General features: G+C 45.3%; 1 protein-coding gene across 2 annotated transcripts in view; it reads left to right on the forward strand.

Annotated features, from left to right (window-relative positions):
* PPAT (phosphoribosyl pyrophosphate amidotransferase) overlaps nt 1-12,657 on the forward strand; it is a 59,739-nt gene that overhangs the window by 43,372 nt on the left and 3,710 nt on the right. The window contains exons 4-10 of one of the 2 annotated variants that reach the window (XM_002717162.6): nt 3,397-3,509; nt 3,613-3,758; nt 4,074-4,146; nt 4,975-5,126; nt 6,069-6,196; nt 7,913-8,134; nt 11,500-11,620. In XM_002717162.6, coding sequence (XP_002717208.1) covers nt 3,397-3,509; nt 3,613-3,758; nt 4,074-4,146; nt 4,975-5,126; nt 6,069-6,196; nt 7,913-8,134; nt 11,500-11,620 — 955 coding nt within the window. The remainder of the gene's footprint in view (nt 1-3,396; nt 3,510-3,612; nt 3,759-4,073; nt 4,147-4,974; nt 5,127-6,068; nt 6,197-7,912; nt 8,135-11,499; nt 11,621-12,657) is intronic. The other variant, XM_089302724.1, reaches the window with a different exon arrangement.

Genomic DNA, 12,657 nt, shown 5'->3' on the forward strand with positions numbered 1-12,657 from the left:
TAGGTTAAGTATCAGTCCCAAAGGGCGGATGTTTGGCACTTTAAGACACTCATATCCCATATTAGAGCGCTTTGGTTCAAATCCTGGCTCCACTCCTGATTCTAGCCTCTTGCCAGTGCACAGCCTGGAAGCAGTAGGTCATGATTCAAGTGGTTGAATCCCTGCCACCCATGAGGTTGAGTTTGGGCTTCGGCCTGGTCCAGTTTGGGCCACTGCAGTCTATTGGGAAGTGGATGAGCAGATGGGAGATCTCTATCTGTGTATCTCTGCCTCAAAAAATAAAGAAGCAAAAATTTGAATCAAGGGATGGGCATTTAGCGTAGGGTTAAGATACCCGCATCAGAACACTTAGGTTTGATCCCTTGACTCCAACTTACTGCTGATGTAGACACTGGGAAACAGCAGTGATGGCTCAAGTAACTGGGTTCCTGCCTTCTAGGTGGGGGACCTGGAGTGAGTTCCCAGCTCTGGCCATCGTGGGCATTTAGGGGTTGACTAGCAAATTGGAGCTTGCTTGCTCGCTCTTTCTGTCTGCCTCTCAAATTACATTTTTTCCCCTAAGTGTCAGTCTAAGAAGACTGTCCCATACTAAAGATAACACTTGCAGGTCCAGGCCTCCCGTACTTCTGATCCTTATAAATTGGGAGTTCTGTGACCTCCTCCTTGGTTGCAGTTATTTGCTAAAGCAGCCTATGGAACTCAGGAACGTGCTGTACTTAGGGTTCCATTTTAGTATAAAGGGTATTATTAACAAAGAATGTCGAAGACTGGTCAGATGACAAGGTGGACAGGGACGGTATGTGGAAGGGGCATCATCTTCCAGGCCCTGCCAATTGTTCAACCACCCAGAAGTTCCTCAAACCCTGTCCTTTTAGGTTTCTAGGCACGATTGATTAACTACTCATGGTCCATTGGTGATTGGCTCACACTTGAGCCCCTCTGCTCTCCTTGGCTATGGGCGTGAGGCTGAAAGTTCCAACCTTCTAATTGTTGGTTGGTTCCTGGCAGCCGGGCTTCTATCCTGAGGCTGTTCAGGAACCCCTAGACAGTGTTTTCAGTAACACCAAATGACAGTTACTTTGGCCATTCCAAGGATTTTGGGAGCTGTGTACCAGGAAAGACCAGGGCCAAAACCCCCACAGTATGTTTCTTAGATTTCACAGTTTCACAGCAGCATAAGAAACTGCAGCATAAACTTGAAACATAAGAAGAAGAGGGAGTATAAACTTCAGGTGACAAATATGAGAAAAAATAAATTGGAAACAATCCCAGGAAACTAAAGCAATCTGTGAGCAGGGGCAAAGAGCAGTTACGTATACTGTACTCTTTGATGCCACGTTGTTGAAGCTTTCTGTGTTGATGGTGTCAGGTTTGTGCCTTTGCCTTCATCCGTCATTTCATATTCCTGTTTGCTTAACACTGTACGGTTTCTTCATATTATCAGTAATTTCTTTCTTATCCATGTCATTAATGGACACCAAATGCCAAGTGTCTTTAGTCCCTCTCACTTTGATTTGATAGCTTCAGAACTAGGTGGTATTAGTAATAGGGTGGTTGTACTCGCGTACTATTATCCTTTCAGCCTTCCAGAGCTGGCCATTGAACATACAATGGACAGTTACCAAAGCTGTGTGATGATGATAGAGCCGGGCTTCTGAAACTCTCATTGTCTGTTTTCAGTTCTAGCTTTGAACATTTCTCAGAGCTTCATCTTCCAGCTCTGGCATTAATAAGGGTGATAATACATAGAGCATTTTCTGTCCAGAAATGAAAGATGTATAGCTCATGTTGCAAATTCAAACAATCATGAAACTGTAAGTGTCTAATAAAAACTACTCAAGAATTTGCCACTTAGAAATAAGCATTAAGAGTTCAGTTCCAAGTGACATCCAACTCACTGTTTGAGACATAATCGCTTCCCCAGATGCTGGACTTGGCCCTTAGCATTGATCTGCCCCCTGATCTGCCCTGGGGAGTTTGTCCCAGTGCAGTCTGTGGATGTCCACAGTGCTGCCCTCGCCTCCGTCAGCCTTGCTCAGAGCTTCATACTCATCCCAGTGCACCCGGGCAGTATTTATTTACGTCTTCCACATTCAGTTGTTCAGTGCAGTAGATTCCTTGTCTCTGTCAGTGATGGTGAGGACAGGAACACAACAGCACTACCGCCAGCAAACCGGCCATGGGAGTCATTACAGAAGCGTGCTGTCTGTATAGGAACGTGCCCAGCATGTCGGGAGTGTTGAGGGTAGCAGTTAGAACCACGATCCCCACATCTCATCTTCATCCCCTCAGCCCCACCCACTGTGGGCTAACTGGCTTTCAGTTTTCTTTCTTTCTTTCTTTCTTTCTTTCTTTCTTTCTTTCTCTCTTTCTCTCTTTCTCTCTTTCTCTCTTTCTCTCTTCCTCCCTTCCTCCCTTCCTCCCTTCCTCCCTTCCTCCCTTCCTCCCTTCCTCCCTTCCTTCCTCTTTTTCTTTTTCTTTTTCTTTTTTGTTTATTTGACAGAGTGACAGAGATCTTTCATCTGCTGGTTCACTCTCCAAGTGGCTGCAACAGCTGGGACTAGGCCAGGCCAAAGCCAGCACCTGGAGCTCCATCTGAGTGGCAGGGGCCCGAGCACTTAGGCCATCTTCCGTTGTTTTTTGGGTTTTTTTTTTAGAATTTATTTTGTTTAAAAATACAACTTCATGCATTTAATATATACAGATTTGGGAACGTGATGCTTCTTCCCCCCACCTCCCTCCCACCCATCCTCCTGCCCTTCTTCCTCCTCCCTCTTCTCTTCCCATTATTATTTTTATAGAGATCAATTTTCGATTAAGTTTTGCCATCTCCCATTGTTTCCCACGTGCATTAGCAGGATGTTGGATGGGAAGTGGAACAACCACCCATATGGGCTCCTGGTGCTGGCATCACAGGTGCTGGCTTACCCTCCTGTGCCGAACGCCAGCCCTAAACTTCAGTCCTCAAAAGCTTTTCTGTATATTCCTGAAAGCCTTTTGTCTTTTTAGAATTTTTATTTCCTGAAGAGGTAGAGAGACAGAACAGGAGAGCTCCCACCCACTGGTTTGCTCCCCAAATGCCCACAACAACAGGGACTGGGCCAGGCCAGAGTTGGGAGCTGGGAACTCATGACAGACTTCCCCACAAGGGTGGCAGGAGACCTCTTAAGCCCCTGCTGCTGCCTCCCAGGGCTCAAGGGTTCATTTTCTCTGCTCCGAACCTTCAGAGGCCTCGTGTTCACTCCAGCAATGGGCTTCCATTTAAAACATGCCCCGTTTATTAGTGGGATGCAGGATTTTACTGAGCCTCCTCAGACCACCTGATTTCTTTCTGTTATGGCAAGGGGTGGGGGCGAGCCTCCCCCTAATGACTGAACTGTTCTTCTTTCTGGATAGCTTCTGCGCCATGGCATTGGCCTGTCAACAAGTTCTGACAGTGAGATGATCACCCAGTTACTGGCATATACGCCTCCCCTGGAACAAGACGACACCCCAGACTGGGTAGCCAGGTAATACTAAAACTGGGCTGAACTTGGAGCCCCGGTAATAAGAGCTTTGCCTCGCTCGTGTTTGCAACTGCAGTTCCACGGTCCATTATGTCGTTAATTCCAGGATTAAAAACTTGATGAAGGAAGCACCCACGGCATACTCGCTGCTTATCATGCACAGAGATGTGATTTATGCTGTGCGAGACCCTTACGGAAATCGTCCTCTGTGCATCGGCCGCCTTATTCCAGTTTCTGATATTAATGATAAAGGTAATGAACCTCATGGTGCTGCTCAGGGTGTTTAGTGGCTAGTCCTGTTGTTTTTCTTGTTGGAATGATCTGTTCATGTCCTTTGCCCAGTTTTTTTTTTTCCTTTTTGACTTAGCTATTTTACTGAAACCGTGAAATCATAATACTAGAAGATCATCTTTGGCGCAAGTCAAAAGAGGATCCATGTGCTATTAATGTCATAGAAATGGCTCTTCTATGAGCTTTGTATGCTCCTGATGTTTAACAATTATCAAAATAGCGTCTGTTTTAATTCCTTGAGTTCATTAGCTGAATTGATTATCTTGTGATTTACAGAGAAAAAAACCTCAGAAACAGAAGGATGGGTAGTGTCTTCAGAATCTTGTAGCTTTTTATCGATCGGTGCAAGGTAAGTTGTTCCGTCATCATATTGTCTTTTTCCACACTGATGAGCAGTCTTTCTTTGGACATTTACATGACAATTTTCTTTCTGATGTCTGCAAGAGAACATATGGCATTTTCTCATGTACATTGTGCTCAGCAGTTACACTGATGTTATTAATGTATTATTTTGGATGTATTTAATAGGCTGAGAGACAGAGATAGAACAAGCTCCTATCCACTGTTTGACTCCAAATGCCCACAACAACTCCTGACTGGGGCTCAAGCTGGGGGAAGTGAATTCATTCCAAGTCTCCCACATGAGTGGCGATGATGCAATTAGACCTCTGCCTCCAGGGTCTCTGCATTGGCAGGAAACTGTGCTGAGGAGCCAGAGATGGGTATTGAACTGGAGACCTCCAGTATGAGACACAGCATCTTAACTGACTTCTTGATGAACCATTAGGCTAAATGCCTGCCCTCATCGACTTAAATATTTCAGAAACTGGCATGTTAATTTCAAAATATGTGATTATTTTAGAAAGGAAGAGCTTCCTTAATAAGCAGTAGTCACAATAGAAAAATAAATTTTGATTAAAAATGTTCTCTTTTCCCTTTATCCTTTCAAAAATCAGTGAAAGTTAGGGCTCCTATTTTTTAAAATTTGAAATTAGACCTTAGGGATAAAAGAGAGTTCTATAGAAATTATTCCTGGAGGCATATTACTTTTTTATAAAAAGCCATTTCTAGGCTTTCCATTGAATGGATCTGTTTTTGCTCTGTGAGGGAGAAGACTGCTTTATAACTGATGTTATCATCAACTTTAAAGACTGCTCATCAAACATTGTTTCCCAAGGTACTACCGTGAAGTCTTGCCTGGAGAAATTGTGGAAATATCCAGACATAACATTCGAACTCTTGACATTATACCAAGATCTGAAGGAAACCCAGTGGCTTTTTGTATCTTTGAATATGTGTATTTTGCAAGACCAGATAGTATGTTTGAAAGTAAGTAAATCTCTTTTCTTTGAATCTTTTAACTTTTGGAGTTTTTCTTTTGGGTGTAAGGATTATGATTTTCAGATTTATATTAAAGTCAAATTTGTTTTTAAAGATTTATTTATTTGAAAGGCAGAACCAGGGAGAGAGGGGAAGAGACAGAGAGAGAGAGAGCGAGCGAGCGAGCACATTTCCATCTGCTGATTGACCACAAAATTGTCTGCAACGATTGTGGCTGGGCCAGGCCAAAGCCAGAAGCCTCGAACTCCATCTGAGTTTCCCACGTGGAGGCCTGTGGCGGAGGAGCGGCACACCGCCAGCCGGCTCTCTCAGGGGTTGCTCAGATATTCCTCAGATGTTTTCCCGGTGCATGTTGTCTCTCCTCCTTTATAGTCCTCTTCCACCAATCCCAACTCTGCTACCCACACACTGAGCACGCTGCTCTCCTCCAGTCAGGAACAGGATCAGCTCCTGCAGCTTATCAGTCAGATTGGTGAGGCAGCTGTGTGGAAGAAGTTGTTTGCTGTCTCTCAGCGCCATATTGTGGGAGAGCAGATGCACAGAATCAGTCCTAGCAGTTCCAGTAATTTAGTCTAGTCTCGGTTGCTCCCCACAGAGGCCCAAGTACTTGTATCATCTTCCACTACTCCCCCAGGCACATTTGCAGGGAGCTGGACTGGAAGTAGAGCGGCTGGGACTCAAACCAGCAACACCCCGACATTGTAGGAAACAGCTTAGCCTGCTGCACCACAGTGTCATCCCCTTAAGATCAGATTTTTAAGAAACTACATAATTGAAACGCCCAGTTTGTGTGTTTCCACTCTGGTGTGTTTTGTCTGTATTGCTTTCCTTTTCATACTCAGTCTCTGGAGTTCTAGTACTAGCTTTTTAAAATGGCAACGTTGTATTGTGCTAACCCAAAATAACCTGTTTCTTTCCCAAACATCCCAGACCAGATGGTCTATACAGTCCGGTACCGTTGCGGTCAGCAGCTGGCAACCGAAGCCCCCGTGGATGCAGATCTGGTCAGCACTGTCCCAGAGTCGGCGACGCCCGCTGCCCTCGGTTACGCAGCTAAGGTGTGTGCTCCTGGTCCTCGTGCAGTGCCTTGCTTCCCTGGCAGCGAGAGAGAGATCCTGGCACCTTGAGGGAGGAGCTCATCAATGACTGCTGATTCCTTTACAAGAATTTTTTATTTTCCAGCCTTTTCATCCAACAGCACTGTTCCAGTGAAGTTTACCAAAAGGGTTTAACCAAAGACTGGGAAATTTGACCTCTCCCCCTTTAAAAAAAAAAAAAAAAAAAAAAAGAGCATCTATTTCTAATTATCTGTAGAATTTAGTGGTAATACAGGTTGAGCATCTCTGTTCCAAAAGTCCAACATGGTCCATTATCCCAAACTTCTTTTGCACTGATATGATGCTACAAGTGGAAAATTACCCCCATGACCTCATGTTACAGGTCTCATTCAAAGCACAGGTACACTAAAAATATTGTATAAGATTATCATCAGGCCATGTGCATAAGAGGAATTATGGTTCTGTTCCTGTACTTGTAGTTGCACATGCTTAAATGTGCAAATGTTCCAAATGTGAAATGCAGAGCATTTCTGTTACCAAGCGTTTCAGATAAGGGATATTCAGTGTATACTTGCATATTACAATGTGCTGTTGAGGAACCCTCACAAGCTGCCAGTTTATCTGCTCCCTACTGAGTATGGGTAATGATAAAGGTAATGATGTTCTTTTGTTTAATGTTCTTAGTGCATGTTTATTTTCATTTTTCTTAATCAGGTAGATTCTATAATGTTGTAGTCCTGGGGTGGGTATAATACCCACTGCTCACTCTGAACACCTTGATCTCTTCTGAGCACAGGGCTCACAGAGACAGACCTATCACTCGGCCTCACCTCTTTTTTTTTTTTTTTGGTTGTTGTTGTTTCCATTTATTTGAGAAGTACAGAAAGCTCCCATCCTCTGGTTTGCTCCCCAAATGCCTAACATGGCTGAGGTCGTGGTTCTGGAAGTGGGGGAAGTGGGGAACAAGGCCAGTGAAGCTGGAGCCTGGAACTTAACCCTGTCTCCTGTGTTGGTGTCGGGAACCCAGCTTCCCGAGCCGTCATCGCTGCCTCCCGGGGCTGCATTAGCAAAAAGCTGGAGTCAGGAACCATGCTGGGAGCTGCAACCCAGGCACTCAGGTGTGGCACGTGGTGCCCTTCCTACCTGCTCAGCCAGTGCCTAGCCCAAGCCCCAACCATCAAGTTTCCACACCACCTCAACACTGCCACACCGAGGACCAAGCCCGACACAGGAGCCCTTAGGGCACAAACCACATCCAAACCATGGCAGGTGGTGCAGTGCATCAGCTCTGAAAGAGACAACATGCTGACATTTTAGGGAAAGCCGCCTTGAGAAATGGCTGAATCCTCTCCTGAGCCTACAGGTTTTAATTTCTTCTATAATTTCTAAATATGTGAATTTTTCTGATAGTAATTCATTACTTGTCTTGTCTTCGGCTACTTAGGGTTCCCTTCCAAGACAGAGGAATAACACTGTGCAAGAGAGCAGCGTTAACAATTACAGCAAACTCTAGCAGAATGAATTGGCTTTCCCACCAAGTGTATTACTGTCAGTGGGTTCCTCCACCCATTTTAGTCCTGAAGCACAGTTGTAATCCGATGATGAAAAGTCCCGAGTTACAGCCGCGTTTTGAAGTGTCACGCGCGTATTGTAGCGGCAGCACGGTCTGGAGAAGCCGTGTGCTGCTCTCACCGTCCCTTTGTCTCCTCTCTTCAGTGCGGACTGCCCTACGTGGAGGTGCTGTGTAAAAACCGGTACGTGGGAAGAACCTTCATTCAACCAAACATGAGGTTAAGACAGCTGGGCGTGGCCAAAAAATTCGGAGTACTGTCGGATAACTTTAAAGGCAAAAGAATTGTTCTTGTAGATGATTCAATTGTGAGAGGCAACACTATCTCACCCATCATCAAATTGCTCAAAGAATCTGGCGCAAAAGAGGTGAGTCATTAAAATTTACCCAAAAGCACTGGCAGATAACAAATAATACTGGCATAAAGATGGCAGTTCAGTATAATGAAACAAAATGAATAGTTCAATATAATGAATTTAAATTATTTTTCTATCAGGTTATTTTAGTGATAGATATGTAGCAACTTGGAGAACTTATAGTAGTAATTAATACTCACTCTTACACTAGATGTAATCCGTAGTGGATTAAAAAGCTCACTATAAAAGCCTAAATTTTCACAAAGTTAACTAAAAGACCAACAACAAAAAAACAGAATGTTTTTAAATCTGTAGGGTTTTGATTACTTTTACTATTTGAAGACATAAAACCAATCCCCAAGGTAATAAATTTGACTCACATTTTTTGTATCACTTAAATTGACAACAAACATGTATATATTCCTGGTATACCACATGGTGTTTTGATACTTGTGTTGACATACTGACATATCTAGTTTTATTGGGTCCCATTTTTTTCCACTCCACAGATACCGTATTTCTTTACACATTGAAGGTTGGCTGCAACCCCATGTGGACTAAATCTCTCAGCACCATTTTTCCAATAGCCTGTCCTCATCTCACATCCAAGAAGAGTTGCTGGTTTGCTTTTTAGAAAGGCAGAATTAACAGAGATCTTCTGTCACCTCATGCACACCCCTAAATGCCTGCATCAACTGGGGCTGGGCCAGGCTCAAGCCAGGAGCCTGGAACTCCATCCGGGTCTCCCATGTGAATGACCGGAAGCCCAGCACCGGGTCCATCATTGGCTGCCTCCTGGGTCTGTTAGCAGGAAGCTGCACTGGAAGTAAAGGTGGGACTCTGTCCCGGGCACTCTGATACAGGGTGCAGGCTCTGATAACCCCGGGCAACAGCTTAACCCACTGCACCACGACCCCTGGCCTCAAGACTTTTTCATTGTTAGTGTTTCTGTCTTGGTGGATCTGTAGTCGGTGCTATCTGATGTTACGATTAAAATTATTCTCGGGCACCATGAAGTGTGCTCTAAGATAGCAAAATTACTGCCTAACCGTTGTGTGTTCTGATCCATCCGCTGGGTCCCTCATCTCTCTCCCTGTCTTCAAGCCTCTCTGGTCCCTGAAACACAACAGTATTGAAATTAGGATGGATAGCCCTGCAGTGGTCGTTCAGTGTTCAAGAGAAAGGAAGTCATTTGCTGCTCGCTTGAAAGCATAGAAATGATGAAGCTGAGGGGGGCAGGCGTGAACGTGAGGCAGCCTTGTTGCTGCCACGGAGAAGGTTTGGTTGCTCAGAACAGAAAGATCGGACTAGCCCTCTCCTTGGACTGAAGCCGGATGCAGAGCAGGGTTCTGGCTCCTCAGCTCAGTGAAGGCTTGAGAGAGAAGGAAGCTGCAGAAGAAAAGTCCGAGGCTAAGAGGAACTGAGTTACGAGGTTTGAGGAAGGAATCCATCTCCACAAAGTACGACCCGGGGTGAAGTCGCCAGTGCTGGGGCAGCAGCTGCCGCAGGTTATGAGGGTCTAGCTGAGCCGAGCGAGGAAGGTAGCCACACTGAGCCCTGGAGCTCAGAGCAGGTGAAGCAGCCTCTCAGTGGGTGAGGACGCCATCTAGCGCTTTCACGGCTGAGGAGGAGGCGGTGCCTGGCTGCAGAGCACAGGCCGGCCCTCTTGTCGGGCTAGGACCTTAGGGTGAAAAGTCTGAAACCCTCTGCCTGTCGGTGCTGCGTTCATAGTGGAGCCGCAAAGCCTAGATGACAGCACATCTGTCTCCAACATGCTTTAATGAAAATTTAAGTCCGCTGTTGAGACCTACTGCTCAACAAAAAGATCCCTTCGGGGCCAGTGTTATGGGTTAAGCCACTGCCTGAGATGCCAGCATCCCATAGGGGTGCTGGTTCAAGTCCCGGCTACTTCACTTTCCATCCAGTTCCCTGCTAGTGTGCCTGGGAAGGCCGAGGAGGATGGTCCAAGAGCTTGGGCTCCTGCACCTACATGGGAGACCTGGAGGGAGCTCCTGGTTCCTGGCTTCGGCCTGGCCCAGCCCAGGCCACTGCAGCCTTTTGAGGGAGCAAGCTGGTAGATGGAGGAGCTCTCTCTTTCCTTCCCTCCTCCCATCTACTTTCAAATAAGTAAATCTTTTTTTAAAGAAAAAAAGGGCCAGCTCTATGAAGTAGTGGGCTAACCCTCCACCTGCAGTGCCAGCATCCCATATGGGTGCCAGTTCAAGTCCTGGCTGCTCCACTTCCAATCCAGCTCTCTGCTATGTCCTGGAAAGCAGTAGAAGATGGCTCAAGTGCTTGGGCCCTGCACCCATGTGAGAGTTTTGTACCTTGATAGATCAGTGCGATGAATATGATACAGCTGTTAAAAAACATTGTTCTGGCCGGCGCCGCGGCTCACTAGGCTAATCCTCCGCCTAGCGGCGCCAGCACACCGGGTTCTAGTCCCGGTCGGGGCGCCGGATTCTGTCCCGGTTGCCCCTCTTCCAGGCCAGCTCTCTGCTGTGGCCCGGGAGTGCAGTGGAGGATGGCCCAAGTACTTGGGTCCTGCACCGCATGGGAGACCAGGAGAAGCACCTGGCTCCTGCCATTGGATCAGCACGGCGCGCCGGCCGTGGCAGCCATTGGAGGATGAACCAACGGCAAAAGGAAGACCTTTCTCTCTGTCTCTCTCTCTCACTGTCCACTCTGCCTGTCAAAGAAAACAAACAAACAAACAACATTGTTCTGAAGATCGTGACGTGGGAAAATCCTTCCTGGTATAAGAAAGTTTAAAAATAAAAAAATGTGGGCACTGATTATTAGGGCCAATTCAATGTGCCTGACAGAAGGCAGAAGATAATAGACTGAAATAATTCTGTTATAGTAATAAGGTATTTGTTGTAACCCACTCAATCATATTTTTTTAAATAGTAAAATAAGAATTAGGCAGAAAGCCCATTCGTTAATTATAAGAGAACATGAAAGTGGTGCCAGGAAGGATGTCATTTAGTTAAATGAGAGGCAGGGATCTACAGAAAGAAATCTGTGAATGGGCGACAGAAGACAGTGGGCAGCTCTGTAGAGAAAGCGCTTCCAGGTAGCTGACCTGCACAGTTAGTGTCCAGATGCTGTGACATCTGGAGTGGAGCTGCCCACGCAGGGTTCTGCAGTACTAGATCGATTCTCTCAGTGGTTCTGACTCAGCACCGCAATTCTGTGTTTACCACATGCTTTTTTTAGGATTCTTTTTCATCCTGTTTTTCAGTAAAACAGATTTTGTAGTTTCTTTTTTACTCAGATATTGTTGCTAAATATTCTGTGAAATAATTTTATGTTCCATTTGGTGAATGAAAGAGAATTGTGTTCTTACGATGAGTATAAAATTATTTCTTTTCTAGGTACACATTCGAGTAGCTTCACCACCAATTAGATATCCGTGCTTCATGGGAATAAACATTCCCACAAAAGAAGAGCTTATTGCCAATAAGCCAGAATTTGATAGTCTTGCAGAATATCTTGGTAGGTATTAAAATTCCTGTAAACTTTATGTATTAACAGAGAAAGTCCAAAGCTCATCAGTGCTTATACCGTTAATAAGAAATGGTGCCCAGTATCTGCTAAAAGTAGTTATTGCATATGTTAACCAAGTGCTCAGCACTAGTCAGAGCGACAGGCATGTGTAGACACCACAGAGAATGCTATGCGGGGTACTGGGCCATGCCGAGGGCAGGAAACACAAAAACAATTGTATTACAGACTCTAACAGAATAATTTGGATGTGCTCACAAATCAGAAAAGTAAAGCTTATGAAGTATCTTTCTTGTTTAAAGATTTATATGTTTATCTGAAATCAGAGTTAGTGATAGGGAGAGAGAGGTCTTCCATCGGCTGGTTCACTCCCCAGATGGCCACGATGGCCAGGGCTAGGCCAGGCTAAAACCAAGAACTTCATCTGGGTCTCCCATGTAGGTTCAGGGGCCCAAACACTTGGGCCATACTCTGCAGCTTTCCCAGGCCATTAGCAGTGAGCTAGATCAGAAGTGGAACAGCTGAAACTCCAGCTGGTATCCACACATGACGTTGCTTAAGCTGCTTCACCACAAGCTAGCTCTCATCTTTTTTTTTTTTTTTCAAGATTTATTTATTTATTTATTTGAGAGGCAGAGACAGGGATAGGGTGAGATATTCCATCCATTGGTTCACTTTCCATGGTCTGGGCCAGGCTGATGTCAGGAGCCAGGAGCTTCATCTGGGTCTCCCGCATGTGTGGCAGGAGCTGGCGCACTTGGGCCAATTCCCATTGCTTTCCCAGGTGCATTAGCAAGGACTTGGATTGGAGGTGGAGCAGCTTCAACTTAAACCAATGCTTATATGGGATGCTGGCATTGCAGGCAGTGGTTTAACCTGTTGTGCCATAATACAAGCCCCAATAGGCTTAACTTTAACAATGAAGTAAGGAAACTTGGAGATTAAAATTGGATAAGACATCTTCCTTCCAAAGTCAAGAGAGTATCAATTATATTTATTTATTTTTTTAAAGATGTGTTTATTTATTT

Source organism: Oryctolagus cuniculus, chromosome 8 (genome assembly GCF_051225735.1).
Source record: "Oryctolagus cuniculus isolate XC-2025 breed Fujian yellow rabbit chromosome 8, ASM5122573v1, whole genome shotgun sequence".
Taxonomy (NCBI): domain Eukaryota; kingdom Metazoa; phylum Chordata; class Mammalia; order Lagomorpha; family Leporidae; genus Oryctolagus; species Oryctolagus cuniculus.